Source organism: Triturus cristatus, chromosome 9, assembly GCF_964204655.1.
Source record: "Triturus cristatus chromosome 9, aTriCri1.1, whole genome shotgun sequence".
Taxonomy (NCBI): domain Eukaryota; kingdom Metazoa; phylum Chordata; class Amphibia; order Caudata; family Salamandridae; genus Triturus; species Triturus cristatus.
This window is the reverse complement of record NC_140592.1, coordinates 1,293,560,229-1,293,579,377: the sequence shown is the minus strand read 5'-3', so window position 1 is coordinate 1,293,579,377 and position 19,149 is coordinate 1,293,560,229. Positions and strand designations below refer to the sequence as shown.

General features: G+C 43.0%; 1 protein-coding gene across 9 annotated transcripts in view; it reads left to right on the top strand.

The window, feature by feature from the left end:
- Window positions 1–19,149, top strand: part of LOC146799805 (ATP-dependent RNA helicase DHX58-like) — a 221,286-nt gene that overhangs the window by 117,491 nt on the left and 84,646 nt on the right. For all 9 annotated transcript variants that reach the window (XM_085627492.1, XM_085627493.1, XM_085627489.1 and 6 more), the window contains one exon: window positions 11,857–11,950. In XM_085627492.1, the coding sequence (XP_085483618.1) occupies window positions 11,857–11,950 (94 nt within the window). The remainder of the gene's footprint in view (window positions 1–11,856; window positions 11,951–19,149) is intronic.

Here is a 19,149-nt window from a genome sequence, read left to right as displayed (position 1 = left end):
GTGTACTCTCTGTACTTCTTAATCCCAAAGAAGGACGGGTCGCTCAGACCTATACTAGACCTAAGACCCCTCAACCTATACATTCTTTCAGAGCATTTCCATATGCTCACCCTACAGCAGGTTCTCCCGCTGCTCAGCCAGGGAGACTTCCTAGCCACACTGGACCTCAAAGATGCGTATTTCCACATACCCATACACCCATCACACAGGAAATATCTCAGGGTTCACCATTCAAGGGCATCACTATCAATTCAAAGTCCTTCCCTTCGGAGTGACAACAGCACCCAGGGTTTTCACCGAGTGCCTAGCTATGGTGGCTGCCCATCTCCGGAGACAACACATTCACGTCTACCCTTACCTGGACGACTGGCTTGTTCAGGCAAAGTCAGCCCAGCAATGTGCCAGCCACATGTCCCACACCATTCACCTTCTTCACAGTCTGGGATTCTCACTAAATTACCCAAAATCACATCTCCAACCCGCGCACGTACAACAGTACCTGGGCGCAACCATAAACACTCTGGCAGCCACAGCTCATCCAAATTTAGTGAGAATCAACAGCATGCAACTGCTGATCTCAAAGTTCAAACCTCAACACTCCCTTCCTGCGCGAGTGTTCATGCAGTTGATAGGCATGATGGCCTCCTGCATTTTCATAGTCCCGCACGCGAGACTACATATGCGCCCGCTTCAGGAGTGCTTAGCACGTCAATGGAATCAGGCTCACGGGCAATTAAAAGACCTAGTGTTGGTGAGCGGTCGGGCATACAACTCTCTGCATTGGTGGAATCCACAAAACCTTTGCAAGGGCCGACCGTTCCAGGAGCCTGTTCCACAAATAATACTGACAGCGGACGCATCTCTCCAGGGATGGGGAGCTCATGTACTCAATTACACAGTGCAGGGACTATGGACTACACAGCAAAAGAAGATGCACATCAACCTCCTGGAACTGATGGCAATCTTCCTAGCCATGAAGGCGTTCAAAGTACACTTATGCAACAAAGTCGTGTTGATCCGGACGGACAACATGACTGCCATGTACTACATACAAAAGCAGGGAGGAACACACTCTCCACAGTTGTCTCATCTGGCTCAGAGCATGTGGAAGTGGGCCATTCAGAGGAACATGTTCCTCATGGCGGAACACCTCCAAGGCAAGGACAACCAGATGGCGGATCTGCTCAGCAGACACAGCCACCAGATACACGAGTGGGAGCTACATCCATCAGTACTCCAACCGTACTTCCAACAGTGGGGTCATCCAGAGATAGACCTGTTCGCAACAAACGAAAACGCAAAATGCCGAAGCTTTGCCGCCAGGTTCCCACATCCCCAATCACATGGCAATGCGATATGGATGAACTGGTCCGGCAGATTTGCGTACGCTTTCCCCCCAGCGCCACTAATACCGCTAGTGGCACGCAAACTGCGACAACACTCTCTAACACTTATCCTAGTTGCTCCCACATGGGCGCGCCAACCATGGTACACCACCTTTCTAGAACTTTCTGTGGTGCCGCATCAGAGGCTGCGGATCAAACCCGCACTTTTAACGCAGAGCCATGGCGAAATTCAGCACCCAGATCCACAACAGCTGAACCTGGCAATCTGGCTCCTGAAGTCTTAGAGTTTGGCTACCTAAACCTGCCACCTGACTGTATGGACATCATCAAGGAGGCCAGAAGACCCACTACCAGAGCTTGCTATGCGGCTAAATGGAAGAGGTTTGTCATTTATTGTAACAATAATGACATTAACCCGCTGGACGCATCTATTCAAAACATCATCTGTTACCTCTTACACCTATACCGATGCAATCTGGCATACACCTCAATACGCATCCATTTAACCGCGATAGCAGCCTACCTCCAAAACAGGCAGCACCTCTCTTTATTCAGAGTGCCTGCCATCAAAGCCTTCTTGGAGGGACTCAAACGAGTTATTCCCCCAAGACACCCACCAGCTCCAGTGTGGAACCTCAATTTGGTCCTCACCAGACTAATGGGTCCACCCTTCCAACCTCTCCATTCATGTGAGATTCAATTCCTCACCTGGAAAGTAGCTTTCCTAGTGGCAATCACTTCGTTAAGAAGAGTTAGTGAACTCCAGGCACTAACCATTCAAGAGCCATTTATACAAATTCACGCAAACAGGGTTGTACTACGTACCAACCCCAAATTCATGCCCAAAGTGATATCGCAGTTCCACATGAATCAAACTATTGAACTGCCTGTTTTCTTTCAAAATCCACAAACTGTCGCAGAGAGAGCGCTCCATACACTAGATGTGAAGAGAGCCCTCATGTACTATATAGATAGAACTAAGGTCTTTAGGAAAACAAAACTACTTTTCGTTGCCTTTTCTCCACAACACAAGGGCAACGCCATTTCCAAAGCAGGTATAGCCATATGGATCGTTAAATATATTCAAATTTGCTACCAAAAAGCTAAACGCACATTAACGATTCCCCCACGAGCCCACTCAACACGAAAGTTAGGGGCGTCCATGGCTTTCCTGGGAAACATTCCTTTACATGACATATGTAGAGCAGCCACATGGTCCACTATACATACATTTACCAAACACTACTGTGTAGATGTACACTCAAAACAGCAGGCAGCTGTAGGACAGGCTGTTCTCAAAACTCTTTTTCAGACTGCTGCAGCTGGCACGGGTAGCCGCCGCTAATAGGAGGTACTGCTATGTATTCTATGCACAGATATGAATTCAGCAGCCCACATGCCTCGAACTGAATATGCTACTTACCAGTATGCATCTGTTCTTGGCATGTAGGGCTGCTGACATTCATATCGCCCACCCTCCTCCCCGGCGCCTGTAGCGGCTGCAGCTCTCAGAATTACTGTATAGCATGGTCATCACTTACTGTATCTACTCCATCACTGCCACAATGGCGAAAAACAATCTAAGGATGGAGAGGATGCCCATGCGCACTGTGGTCCAGGGGAGGAGTCTCCTATCTCGTGATACTTCGAAGACTCTTCCAGGACAACAACGTGCAAACATCCGGACCCAACACTAGGCGGCGATCTATGCACAGATATGAATGTCAGCAGCCCTACATGCCAAGAACAGATGCATACTGGTAAGTAGCATATTCAATTCTGTACTCCGACTGACCGTTGAAAGGCCGCAGACTCTAACAGCCTTTCTCCAACAGCCGACACGACGGTCAGAAAAAAACAGCAGTCATAGGGCAGTACAGGGTTCTCCGACCACCGTCCGGATTATGATGTGGCTTTCCGACGACCCGATCGTGGTAGCCCGACCGGCTGCCTTGAGTAAGGAACGAAGGATTTGGGGTGACGCTCACCCCAATCTGCTTCTCTCCAGCAGTGTCCACATGGATTCCTTCCTCCAGGTCCCCCCTACACCTGGGCAGCTGAACTCTGATGACTATGATCCTGTGGGCGCCGGAATCAAGGTAAGTCCTTCTGCGGTATGTATCTCCATCGACTGGACTGTGCACATTCTGACACACTGGTGCACAAGGCACATCCCCACATGTCATGCATGTGTGTGCAATTGACATGGTTTCTGTGAGTTTTATACATATTTGCAGCAACATATTCATGGATATATACTCCACTGTAGCTGTGACCTCTGCTGTAGCAGTGGTTTCATCGTAGTTTGGCTGGGGGAAACCATCCGGCTTCCGCGGTTGGAAAGGGCTCGCGGAGATGGCAGCTGGACGGTTGCTCTGACATGCATCGTAATGGGGCCCTTAGTTGTCTCACTAACCATGGCTCCAAACTGATCCTGATTTGAGCAAAGAAAGGTGTAATTGATATAAATCAGATACATGATTGATATTTATAAATCTATATAAAGTCTCTCTTGGCAAAGGTAGAAGAATAACTGGATGGATCATAGTTTTTAGATGTAGTGTTATCTTTAATCACTTCAACTTTGGAGACAATGAAAGAGGCAAGATCCCACAAAGTTCTGCAGAGGCCAAAATATTGATCTTTATTAACACTGAGTAGGAAATGTAATTTGAGGTTTTTCAGCATTTATTTAAACTTTTGCCCAGCTTCATGTGTTTTCAGCAAGATTTTATACGTTTGCATATCTTCCAATACAGTTCTGCAACACTGTTTGTGTTCAACATTTCTAGTTTCTAGTTTCAGTGTTCAATTATATCAGTAATTTGGAGCAGATTGCAATGTGTTGCAGTGTGTTACAAAGTCACTTGGGTTGGATCCTAAGAGAATTAGTTTAGCACATAAATCACTCAACCCACAAAATCTTAATATCTTCAAAAGTACTTTTTATTGCCAATAAGTGAACCAGAAGTGTTTCATTGACGTACTGAGAATTCTCACTATTCACACAATATGCAAGGCAGAGAAATAAATCTGTCATGAAGGCTTTCAAAAGATAATGTTCGAGGCATATGATCTGCAGATTGTACACTTAGCATAGATCGCCATCTGGTGTTGGGCCCGGATGTTTGCAGTTTGTTTTTGTTCTTTGGACAGTCTTTGGAAGTCACGAGTTCGGTGACTCCTCCTTCGGTCCGTACTGCGCATGGGCTTCGGCTCCATCCTCAGATTGTTTTTTTCCGCCATCGGGCTCGGATGTGATACCTCGTGCTCCGGCTTCGAACTTCTACGGTTCCAGCCTCGATGGAAAATCCTCGTTCTTCGAGTTTCTTCATCTATCTTCATCTCTCGAAGCGGCACTTTTCTCCATTCCACACATCGGCACCGGCCTTCGGGCCCTCCTCGACTCCGGTCCCGGCCGATGGAAAGGACTCCATTCAAAAAGTGCCCAAAATGTGGGTCTAAATTTCCCCACACCGACCTCCATCAGGTGTGTAACCTTTGCCTCTCTCCAGAACACGAGGCTAGAGACTGCCCCGCCTGTAAGTCTTTTCGCTCAAAAAAGACCATCTGGGATCGAAGAGCTCGACGCACCATGGCGCACTCCTCGACCGCAGTTCCACCGGACATCTTCGGAGACGACACCGGAGCTTCGGGGCAACAACACACCGAGCAGGAGGAAGACGTCGTCAGCGCTTCCGAGGCCGACGACTCCGACGTGGAGGACATCACACCGGCGCAGAGGGTCGTGAGTACTCTACCCCCTCCCACCCCCGCGCCCAAAACCAGAGAGACTCAGGTTACACCCTCGCCTGCAGGCCTGGGTAAATCCAAGTACACAGCTTCTATCACCCCACCTTCGGGCCCGGTGTCGAAGCCTCACAAGTCTCACGGCAGCTCGGGCTCGAGCCAGCCGACCCCTGGTGCCGATAAACACCGTCCGAGTATATAATGAGAGGGGGGATTCAATAAGGTTTTCAGAGGCCGGAATCTAGGTAATATTTTTATAACAGCAAATACCTCTGACACCATAGATCACGATATTACTTTTGTCTCAGCAGATCTATTTATTGACTGCGAGTTGAATATAATTTCATATATTTAGATAACTTAGTGAACACTTTCTCAAAGTGACAATCTTAAATCTCCAAATTTCCACTTTTTCAACAATACAATGTGACAACAAAACACATATATCACAAATATAAATTTCACAGTGTGACAATAAACAAATTTTCACTTTTTCAACAATACAGTATAACGACATACATAAATGAGAAAAATTGATACATGAATCGAAACAGTACTTAGATATCCTCTTTATAAGGTAGAGCGGCATATAAAGTCATTATTGCCTCCTCATTGTGTGATTGGTTTGGGTCCTAAAATGTGATTAGAGAAAAAAATATATTTTTCCGAAATGATAGTAGAGAGCGTTGACTAGATATTTAGCTTAGGCTCTTCAAGGGGCGTTATTGGATAATTTTATCCCCAATGTGTTCTCATTTTCTGTTTGCCGACGCGTTTCGACCTTTCCTGTTAAGGACCTTTTTTTTGCCTTCCTAAGGTCTTCATCAGGGCTTGGTTATAATTCCATGGGACATCTTTTTGTGCTGTCAGATAAAGGGTGCTTGCGCTTTGTTTTACCTTCCTCTAGTGACCGGATTATGATGTACGGTTCTTATGAATGTTTAATGGCTTCTTTATGGATCGTTTTACTTCTGTGTCCGTCAGGGTTGTTTCTTCTCCTCCGTAATCTTCGTCTCCGTCCTTCGTTGTTTGAAAGCTTCCTTTCTCCAAACATAAACACCGTCCGGCACCGAAGAAAGTGATGCCCAGCTCGACTCCGAAGCCACCGGTGCCGAAGCCTGGACTCTCGGTGCCGACAAAACACAAACACAAATCCCTCGGCACCGACGCTCCGGCGCCGAAAACTACTTCGACGCCGAAAAAACCGGAGGTTCCAAAAGAGAAACCATCAAAATCCTCGGCTCCGAAAACATCGGCGCCAGCGGACGATTCGGTGCCACTGGACCTCTTTACACCAGATCCTTTACAAAAGACCTTATTTAAGGATCCAAAGACTGGGCTATTGACTTTAGTTGTCAAGAAAAGACGTCTTGACACACCGGCCCCTCCTCCACCGCCCAAGCGGAAGGACTCTGCTACTTCTCCTCTCAGAGTGCCCTCCCCACTACCTCCCCCTCCTCCACCTCTTCCACCCCCTCCCCCTCCCAGGTCTCCGCCACCCTTGCCTCATCATTCCCCGACCCCGTCCCCATATCCGGATTACGGGGATCCAGATTATGACCCGGCGAACGCCCCAATGGACCCCACTCCACCGGGGACCCCAGACCCATGGGAAGATTACCAAAACCCTGACATACCGGATGTGCCTCAGGACGACCTATACCCATCCAGGCCGTCTCCCCCAGAGGACTCATTAGGGTTTCACCACTTAGTGCAGAGAGCAGCACACTACCATGGGGTGGAAATGCATAGTGAACCAGTGGAAGACGACTTCTTACTGGATACATTTGATATTCAGGATAAGTCCACAGCTATCTTGCCCATGCTTAAGGGTGTCACCAAGCATGCTGCAGAGGTGTTCAAAGACCCTGTCAGGGCCAGGGTCTTAAACCCTAGAATAGAAAAAAAGTATAAGGCGGCACCCACAGACCCTACATACATTAAGGGCCCTGCTCCCTTAGATTCCCTAGTTGTGTCCACAGCTAGAAAGCGGTCTAACTCCCAGTCCTCAGGAGAGGCCCCACCGCCAGATAAGGAATCCAAACTTCTAGACGCGTCAGGCAAACGCACAGCCTCACAAGCCGCGAACATCTGGCGCATTGCAAATACACAAGCGCTGCTTGCGCGCTATGATAGAGCACACTACGATGAGCTTGAGGCTCTTATACAGCACCTCCCAGAAAAACACAAACGCAAAGCTCATGACCTGATACAGGAGGGTAAGCTAATTACTAACACCTCCATTAAATGTGCCCTCGATGCAGCCAACACTGCTTCTCGAGCCATAAATACTAGTGTCCTGCTTCGTCGTCATGCCTGGCTCAGGATCTCAGGGTTCAAGCCTGAAGTCCAGGCATCCATACTAAATCACCCCTTTGACCAACAAAATCTCTTCGGGCCAAAGGTAGACGAAGCATTAGAAAAAATGAAAAAGGACACAGACACAGGAAAGTCTATGGGGCATTACAATCACAGACCCCTAAACGCTCCTTTCGACGCTCATCCTTTCGTAGCACAGGCAGAGGCTACTCCACCGATAGCGCCTCTACCTCCTACAAGTCCCCTCCTCAAAATACCTTTTCAAAGGGCTACCAAAGGGGTGGTTACAGAGGAACAACAATAAGGGCAGGGGCAAAACTAACACCACCCGTTCTGCCACCCCGCCCGCACAATGACTTCCCTCCGCTCCCCCCAGACCATCCCACTCCGGTCGGGGGCAGACTACAAAACTTTATCCACGCATGGAAATCCATAACATCGGACAAATGGGTGACCCAAATTATTCGGTCAGGGTACTGTCTCGAGCTAACATCTACCCCACCCAATATCCCACCAAGGCACCGTCCAATGTCTCAAGAACATTCCACACTGCTCAAACAGGAGGTGCTCTCCCTCCTCCAAAAACACGCTATAGAGCAGGTCCCCGTCAATCAGCAAAATCTAGGGGTCTACTCTCTGTATTTCCTAATACCGAAGAAAGACGGGACCCTGAGGCCCATTCTGGACCTCCGGCCTCTAAATGCATACATACATTCAGACCATTTCCACATGGTCACCCTACAACAAGTCCTCCCGCTCCTCTGTCAGGGAGACTTTCTCACTACCTTGGATCTGAAAGACGCATACTTTCACATTCCAATACACCTTTCTCACAGGAAGTACCTCAGGTTTGTGGTGGACGGTCAACATTACCAGTTCACAGTTCTCCGCTTCGGGGTCACCACCGCACCACGGGTGTTTACCAAATGCCTAGCAGTTGTAGCAGCACACCTCAGACGTCAACATATTCACGTCTTCCCTTACTTAGACGACTGGCTCATAAAAGCCGCGTCCTACAACCAATGTGTGCAACATACCAACAGCACCATTCAACTGCTCCACCAGCTAGGTTTCACGGTGAACTACCAAAAGTCCCACCTCCTACCATCTCACACAAAGCAATATCTCGGGGCCACTATAGACACCTCCAAAGGTATTGCCTATCCAAACTCAGCCAGAATCGCAAGCATACAAGCCTTGCGCCAAACGTTCCTTCCTCAACACTCTCTTCCAGCAAGAGTGTTTATGAAGCTCATAGGGATGATGGCATCTTGCATTTTCATAGTGCCCCATGCAAGACTCCACATGCGTCCACTCCAAGAGTGCCTAGCACGACAGTGGAACCAGGCCCAGGGACAGCTGACGGATCTGGTGTTGGTGGACGGCCGCACCCATCACTCTCTGCAGTGGTGGAACACCACAAACCTTTCCAAAGGGCGGCCGTTCCTGGACCCGGGTCCTCAGGTGATTTAACAGTGGACGCATCGCTCTCCGGCTGGGGAGCGCACCTCTTACACCTCACAATGCAAGGTCTATGGACGCCACAGCTAAAGTCGCTCCACATCAACCATCTGGAGCTCTTGGCGATCTTTCTAGCCCTAAAATCTTTTCAAAAACAGATTTCGGACAAAGCAGTCCTCATTCGCACAGACAATATGACTGCAATGTATTATATCCAAAAACAGGGGGGGACACACTCTCCCCAGCTCTCCCGCTTAGCCCAGAGCATATGGAGATGGGCAATTCCTCAAAACATCTTTCTCCTGGCACAGCATGTTCCAGGCGTACAAAACACCATGGCAGATCTGCTCAGCAGACAAACGCAACAACTACACGAATGGGAACTGCATCCACAGGTTCTTCGCCCATTCTTCCAAAAGTGGGGGCATCCTCAGATAGACCTCTTCGCCACCCACGAAAACAAAAAATGCCCAAGCTTCGCCGCCAGATACCCACACCCATTGTCCAAAGGCAATGCGATATGGATGAACTGGTCAGGCAAATTTGCATACGCCTTTCCACCTCTCCCGCTAATTCCATTAGTGGTAAGGAAGCTACAACAGCACTCCCTCACACTCATTCTGGTAGCTCCAACATGGGCCAGGCAGCCGTGGTACACCACACTACTACAGCTCTCGGTGGTACCACATCAAAAACTGCACCTGTACCCATGCCTCCTAACTCAGAACCATGGAGAAATCAGGCACCCGGACCCAGCTCAGCTCAACCTTGCAATCTGGCTCCTGAAATCTTAGAATTTGGGTACCTTAACCTTCCCCCTGATTGCATGAACATTATCAAGGAAGCCAGACGTCCTACCACTCGAGCATGCTATGCCGCAAAGTGGAAGAGATTTGTGGTTTACTGCCGTAACAATACAATCAACCCTTTAGATGCATCCATACAGCACATCATATGCTATCTGCTCCATCTTCACAGGTGTAACCTGGCATATTCATCCATACGCCTACACCTAGCAGCGATTGCTGCTTATCTACAAAACAGACAACATTTATCACTGTTCAGAGTGCCCGCTATTAAAGCCTTTATGGAAGGCCTTAAACGAGTAATTCCTCCCAGGGCACCACCTTCCCCTGTATGGAATCTAAATGTAGTTCTTACAAGGCTAATGGGTCCGCCCTTCGAACCAATGCATAAATGTGAGCTACAGTTCCTCACCTGGAAAACAGCTTTCCTCGTAGCTATCACTTCCCTTAGAAGGGTTGGTGAAATACAAGCGTTCACTATACAGGAACCCTTCTAACAAATACATCACAGCAAAGTGATACTTCGTACAAATCCAAAGTTTCTGCCCAAGGTCATTTCCCCCTTCCATCTCAATCAATCGGTGGAATTACCTGTCTTTTTCTCGCAACCTCAATCTGTTGCGGAAAGGGCCCTACACACACTTGATGTTAAGAGGGCTTTACTGTATTACATACAGAGAACACAACCTTTCAGGAAAACTAAACAATTGTTTGTTTCCTTCTCTCCACCACATAAAGGCAACCCCATCTCTAAATCAGGGATAGCTAGGTGGATTGTAAAGTGCATACAAATTTGCTATCAAAAGGCAAAAAGAACATTATCTGTTCCACCTAAAGCCCACTCTACTAGAAAGTTAGGGGCTTCTATGGCTTTTCTAGGGAACATACCCTTAGATGACATCTGCAAAGCAGCCACATGGTCAACACCGCACACCTTCACAAAACATTACTGTGTAGACGTGCATTCCAAGCAACAAGCTAGTGTGGGCCAGGCTGTACTAAAGACACTTTTTCAAACCGCTGCAACGGATACCGGTGGTCGCCGCTAAGGTTGGGTACTGCTATATAATCTATGCTAAGTGTACAATCTGCAGCTCATATGCCTCGAACGGAATATGCTACTTACCAGTATGCATCTGTTCTTGGCATGTAGAGCTGCAGAGTTGTACACGCCCACCCACCTCCCCGGCTACCTGTATCCGTTCCAGTCCATCTTATTTAGATACAACACACATGGGTTTCTCACTGTTATTACTACTCTCCATCATTTCCCTGTTGGCGAAAAACAATCTGAGGATGGAGCCGAAGCCCATGCGCAGTACGGACCGAAGGAGGAGTCACCGAACTCGTGACTTCCAAAGACTGTCCAAAGAACAAAAACAAACTGCAAACATCCGGGCCCAACACCAGATGGCGATCTATGCTAAGTGTACAACTCTGCAGCTCTACATGCCAAGAACAGATGCATACTGGTAAGTACCATATTCCTTATTTTAAATCAATTGGATAGTAATCTGACCAAGTGAGGCCTATTGTCCAGAACATGATCACCAATATTTGTGTGATTTATAACAGTCTGTTACAAACCACATATATATATGTGTTCTACAGGCTCGTTAAGTTGCTTATCCTTCACAGTTTATGGGAAATATCCAACCCAGGGATTATAATTGTCAAGAATGAATTGATACAATTGAAGACAACATGTGGGGCCTTTACAAAGAGAGGGGATAAATGAAGACGCTGAGCCAGGAGGTTGCCATACCAAGATAGAAAATTGTGTGTAGCACAGAGAGCGAGATGTCAGTACTAATACAACTTTGCATCCAACAGTATGCAGTGTGTTGGGAATAGTAGGCATTGCAAATTGCTTCTGACTGGTCAATCCAAGGACAGTCTGCTCTTTTTACTGTGCTGTCTAAGTTAAAGAAAGGAGATTTCAGTCACACCAATTGAAAAGGAGCATATGCAGAGCTCCTCCTAAACATGGGTCACAAACAAGAGAAACTAACTTTCTGTCAAAAATAATGTCATGGGACTGAGGAGAGGCGCCATACAGTCATTACGTGAAAAAGAGGTTCTTTTTTTAGCTAAAGATAATGCATCCGCATATGTTAGCCCTTTTAAGTGATGTTCCACAGCTCTGACACATCCATTTCTTCTCTTTGTTGCAGAATCTACTACAATGTGTCCGACACTCCAGTAGATCTTGGCAGAAAAATGATAGACTGGGAGGCTGGTGGACTGATCAGCTGCACATGCGGACAGGTGAGTTCTGCATGCTTCCATTATATCAAAGACCTGTGCCAATACTGGCCTAGTCCATTGTCTTGTGTCATATCAGACAAGATGGGCAGTCAAGTGAAAAGTCCACCTCTCATGTGACTATTAGGAGGTAGACAAGATAAATAGTAATTTGTGACAAATCTGTTATTTTTTTTAGTTGTGTAAAAGTAAGGATTATGTAGATTTATGAGAACAGAATGTCCTAGCAAGTGTGGTTTGAGCATGTTGTCATGTAGATGTTCAAAGCACAAAACAATATTCACAAGGAACTCATTTATAAGCAATGATTCATAGTTTGCGACTTCAATTATCGCTATGAATTAATCACAACCATATATTTCAAATATGACTTTTTGAAGAACGCAATGTCAATTATAAAATAGCATTCATAGTGAGCCCACACAAAACCTTTTTCCTTTTAGAATATGCCTAACCTCAGCCGAGGTAGGTATAATTTAATCTACGATTGTTTATATCACAGACTTCTTATCAAAAATACATATACAAAAGAATTAATTTATTCTTGACATTTATAGTGATTTGTGACCCCAAGTGAAAAAACCATAACCCATTGCAGTAATATTTTGTGACAAAGTGAAAAAAGACTTAAAAAGGTTATTGGAAAATTATACAAGGACAGACTTATTACAATTAACAATGATTTAGTCAAAACTGTCTCTTTTATATGTTGTCGACGGCGTTTCGACCCACTCTAGATACGGGGTCTCTTCAGGACTGTATTTCTGGGGACTAAACAGAATAAGGAAGTATAACCATACAATGATAAACCTTAGTGATGTAGTATTCATTGAAAGGAATCGGGCTTCGGGGGCAAGGATGGTAGCTTACCAGTAAAAAGCATACATATGTCCGTGTAGGATCCAGTATGTGGTTGGTAAGTTGAAAGAAGGAATCTATCCAAACCTATAATCAAGGAGTACAATATTTCAGTTCTCAAACTAAACTCAATTATTAAAAGTGCTCACCCAGGTGATTGAAAGGGTTACACTTATACAATTTACTGTATTAGAGTATATCTGATTGGTTTATATGTCTTTTTATTATAATCGGAATCTTCCACAATATAGATTCACTAAGAAATAATTCACTCAAACGGTGGACTTCTGTAATAAATTAAATAGCGATTAGCGCATGTACTTTATATTTCATTGTAATTAAGTACATTATCCTAAATATTAAATAGGAACTGGACTTACTTATTCTCACTCGCCTGTCCTCTTGAAAAAGGGGAAGGGATCATCTTACACTAAATTTCTTCCGTGAATAATCACTTTAAGGCGCCACCCACTGAAATGATTAAATGAATGAAATAAGCGGGAAGTTGCGCCACATCTCTAAGTTCCAATATAATGAATATATGATCTCAGTAATCATAGTGGGCGCCAAACTTACTTAAATGCAGACGCCCGTCTCACAATCGAGATGCATCTGTGACAAATCCGGCCAACAGAATACCGCTATGTTACGCGGAAATAGAAAGACCCTGTGTATTTGAGACCGTGTTTAGCTCGAGAAATAAAGGACGGCGGCTATGGCGGCCATCTTACAGTGGTAAAAAGGTTGTATAGTTGACTAATACACTATTTTATTTGCAAAACACCAATTGGTGAATTGCACACTGCATCTCATTGTCTGACAGTTGATTGTGTCACACCAGTGCTGATATCATTATCACATTTCTGTTTTTTCGGACCATGTTACCACAATTTACTGGTTAGTCAAGAGTATGCCTATAATGGCAGCCATCTTAAATTAATTGTCAGATTTCTCTCTATCATAGTGTGCGATATGCAGCACTTCTTGGCAAAAAAGGGGGTTTATATCAAATTTAGAGTTTTCTTTCTTTCCATTATTTGTATATTCATTAGTTAAAAACAATTTTACATCCTCCTATTCGATTAAATTTGATATATACTTCATAACACATCAATATATTGATCATGTGCACAGTGACATATTGAATTAACGCCACAAAGCCATATACCATATATAGACAAACATTAAGAACACATTGTCTCAATCAGAAAATAATTCTGAATAGGAGTCATATAGTTAGTTTACAGTGAATTTGTAAAGTGCCAAAATATATACAGTGAAATAAAAAATAAAAAAATTCTATCCACTATTCTGACATCATTATCTTTACAGTCCACAATCATTTAAAATTGTATCTTACTAACGATTGTTATTATGTATGGTCATTAGGATAGAGAAGCACTCTAGAGAGGCTGTCCTGTATACAATATTTCTCATAGTATCACCATTCTGTATATAGTTCTAAATATACTATGACAGAGCCCTGCCTAGTAATGGGATGAGTGAGTATTGGTCCAATTGAAAGTTGTCAGTGTAAGCTTATAAATCTACGCCACTCTTCGAGACTGTTCAATCCATCGTGAATAGATCCACATTTGTCGATCCATTTACATTCCAGTGTTTGGAGAATGAGTGAGATGTCACCCCCGCTAGGAGGCATTTTAGCTTTTTCTACCACCTGCCATCGCACATCATTTGCAGAGTGGCCCATGTCTATGTAAAGATCAACTAGAGGTGCATTTGTCACTTGACAGCGAATACGGCTCCTGTGTTGGCCAATCCGCGCTCTCACTGGTTGAGTGGTCTGACCAATGTAAATCAATTCACAAGGGCACCAAATGCAGTAGATAACGTTCGTTGTTGCGCAATTAGTAAAATCATACAGTTTCACATTCACATTTCCATGTGTGAAAAACTTAGTTTCCATAGTGAAACTGCAGGCTACACAATTTCCACATTTATAATGACATGTGAGGGCTGGTAATGACCATAAATCTTGTATGGTCCTTTTATTCTGATGTATACTAGTGTCTGAATGGACCAGGTGATCTCTTATGTGTTTACCTTTTTTAAAGGAAAACATAGGCAGTTCACGACAGGAATCAAGAGTATTTAATGTAGACCAATGTCTTTTAATGGTCTTCTGTATTTGTGTGTTTAATGGACAAAAAGTGGTGACACACACACTTTTTTTCATACTTTCTCTAGTTGTTTTATCTAGCAACACCTCCCGGGGACTGAACCAGGCTCTCTTCATCGAGGTTTTCACTAATCTCTTAGGATAACCTCTCTCACGTAATCGGGAGCTCAATATATTAGCTTCCATGAAAAAATCTTCCTTTTCAGTACAATTACGCCTTAGTCTCAAAAATTGACCATAGGGTAGGCCATCTTTAAGGGACCTTGGATGAAAGCTGGTATATTGCAGTAAGGTGTTTCTGATACAATGTTACATTCAAACAATTCCCCCGACATCTTATTTTCAGGTCCAAAAATTGTACCATTTCTTTGTTTTTATAGTATGTGAAGGTCAATGCTGTTTGATATGTATGTAAATAGGTGATAAATGAATCTAGATCTTCCTCGATTCCAACCCAGATAAATAAAATATCGTCGATATAACGCTTCCAACATCGTATGTTTGTGTGGAAGGGGTTGTTGACATTATTGATGTATTTCTCCTCCAAGTCCCCTACGTAGAGATTTGCCAGATTTGGGGCAAAAATTGCTCCCATAGATGTTCCTGAACATTGTTGATAATAATCTGAATTAAATTTAAAATAGTTTTCTGTCAGTGCGATTCTCAGTAGGTCAATAATAAATTCAGATCGATTGTCGATTGTCCAAAATGTTTTGTATGACCTCAATACTCTGCTGTTGGGGAATATTAGTATATAACGAATTTATATCCATGGTGACCAACGTCTCTTTAGTGGGGTTCAATTCCATACCCTCCACCAAGTTAATCATGTAGGTACTGTCCCTAACATAGGTGGATAAAATAGGAACATATTCTTTGATGAAACTATTAATATAGTAACCCAACGGTTCCATGATTAACCCACATCCTGAAAGGATCAGTCTTCCTGGAGGATTCTCAATATCCTTATGTATTTTTGGTAATGTGTATAGCACAGGAGTCCTTGGACAACTTTTATTTAGAAAATCAAACTCCAATTTTGTTAGACAACCTTCATCTAGTCCTTTTTTAGTGACTAGCTGTATTGACTTCTGAACATCTTTGAGAGGATCATGCGACAATTGTTTATAATGGTCTGTGCTACTAATTTGTCTCATTATTTCTGCCTCATATTTCGTTCTTTCTTGAATTACAATACCACCCCCTTTATCCGCTGGTTTCAAAATAATCGTCGACAACATATAAAAGAGACAGCTTTGACTAAATCATTGTTAATTGTAATAAGTCTGTCCTTGTATAATTTTCCAATTTTTAAGTCTTTTTTCACTTTGTCACACAATATTACTGCAATGGGTTATGGTTTTTTCACTTGGGGTCACAAATCACTATAAATGTCAAGAATAAATTAATTATTTTGTATATGTATTTTTGATAAGAAGTCTGTGATATAAACAATCGTAGATTAAATTATACCTACCTCGGCTGAGATTAGGCATATTCTAAAAGGAAAAAGGTTTTGTGTGGGCTCACTATGAATGCTATTTTATAATTGACATTGCGTCCTTCAAAAAGTCATATTTGAAATATATGGTTGTGATTAATTCAGAGCGACGATTGAAGTCGCAAACTATGAATCATTGCTTATAAATGAGTTCCTTGTGAAAATTGTTTTGTGCTTTGTACTTACCCGGTTCACAGGGACATAAGGGTTGCTCTTGTTATTTAGAATATGTCATGTAGATGTTCAGCGGTTGCTGCTCTGCCTTCCTGGTCCAGACATCAAGACTTCTTTATAAACAGTGCTCAATTATTAAATAGAAAAGGTACAGAAGCCCAAAGTTTTCATTAGGAGCCCATCATGAATTTGTCGAATACCATCACACGTCTCTTTGTTCTTCTCATCTCTTTATCTCACTCTTTCAGGTTGTTTTTCCTCTCTGCTTTCTCTCTTTGTCACTGTGTTCCTATCTTACTATTCCTTCTTCTTTCTACCGTTTCTCCCTTTTTTCTCTCCGTGTCTTTTGGCCAAAATATGATCAGGGAAAACAAATCCCAGCCCCCATAATAAGTGCCAGCACCCATCACCCATTACAACGGGCCCAAACTAAGCACTGTTTTTAACTCCTCCCAATGCCTGGCAGTGCATAATAAGCCAGTGCTCACCTCTTTCACTAATGTAGTCTTGAAACACACCACACAATTAGTCCAGCCAATGCAACCCTGGTTTGATATTTTTCCTGCTTGAGCACATAAAGAAAAACGGTATTTGGACAAAATATCAAGTCACACAAATATCGAATTTTTAATATCGTGATACAGAAATATTGTGATGCAGAAATGTCAATTACAAAAATATTGATTTTTTTTAAGGTAAGTAATATCGTTGTCGTTTACAAAAATATAGTTGTAAAAAATGTTGTTTTTAAATTATCTTTATGTATTTTAGTTTATATTTTAATGGTGAATGTTATAAATTGTTTGTATAATTGTTGTTAATGTTTTTAAATCTAGTTTATAGTTTTTTTTTTAACTTTAATTTAAGTGTTGATTGTAATTTATAGTGTCATAGATGGTTTATGAGGTTTTAATTTTTAAGCTATAATTTAAGTGCAGGTTTTTGGATTTGTGGGGGTAAACAGTGGGAATTATTGATGTATTAATTGTTTAATTGATAAATATGTAAATTGTATTATTGTATTTTTCAAGTTATATTTTAGGTGTGGGTTGATTAGTTTGTAGGGGAATGGGGTGGGAAGTTAAGTAATAATTACTAATTAAGTATTAATTTGGATTGAAATCTTTAATTTATTGATAATTGTGTACATTATTTATTAATTTATTTTGTTATGTTATATATTAGGTGTGTTTTGTTGTGTTTGTAGGAGAATAGGGATGGAAGATATTTAATTAATAATAAATAAAACATATGTATTCATTTATTAATTCTTTTATTTATTACTTAATATGTAAATTTTGTTATCCTTTTTTTATTTCAATTGCATTTTAATTTTTAGCTGTTAAGTTTGTGGGAGTATAGTGTGGCATTTTAATGACATTAATACTATTTATTTGAATTAATAATAGTTATGAAAATTGTAATAATTATGTAATTTGTTTATTTTTTTATTTAGCCATATAATTTTTATATGAAGAATTTTATATTTTTGGTTAATTAATAAACTTGTTAAAATATGGTATTTGGTTTAAGTGAACTACTCTTTCTCTAATGTTGCACAGACCGGAGTTGGAATAGTAAATTTGACCCATTCCGAGTCCACCACTTTCCCTACTGTTGCACAAATTGGAGTAGGAATAGTAAATTTTACCCCTTTGGTGTCCAGCACTTATCTTATTGTTGCACAGACTGGAGTGGAAATAGTAAATGTTATGCCTCTGGAGTCCAACACTTTCCCTATTGTTGTACAGACTGGAATGGGAGTAGTACATTTTACTCTTCTGGTGTCCTACGCTTTCCCTACTGTTGCCCACCCAGACTGAGAGGGAATAGTTAAAAAAAATAATTTTAACATATTTTATTGATTTTCCGTAGTACCAGATGGGCCAAGCCCGGCAAGGAACGTACATTTGAAGGGCATACTGTAAAAACTCTAGGTACTGAGAATTTTCCACCCTAAAGGTCTGCGGAACATCAGACCAGGAAAAAAAACCCACCCCCACCCCTAACCACGCACCGTACATACCATAAAAAACATAGTATAAACACATCGAACGAGTTCCCGTCTACATCTGTGTAACTCTTATCACATTAAACTGGCTAGTCATTTACCACTAGCCGTTCAAGAGGGTCTCGGTTTAGTTGCTGCGTTATTAAGGACAAGTCAATACCTCGATATTTGTCCCACCTGGCCCAGATCTTCACATGCTCCGGTGGACAGCCCCTCACCTGAAACACAGCAATCTCCACAGACATGCACCTATCCATGGCCTTTTTCCAATTTGCAACACATGGTGGGGACGTAGCCTTCCAGTGCTGTGCAATGTCTGGCTTTGCCAATGTGAGGCCCAAGAACAGAAGATGTCTTTTATATCTGTTCCCCCCAATGTCTTCTGTGCTGTGTAGGAGTGCCAATCTGGGGTCTGCTGGAATGTCCCATGCCAATACCGGCCCCATGCAAGACAGAATGCCCGACCAGAAGTGTTTAAGTGCCCCGCAACTCCACACCGTATGGAGAAACGACCCCTC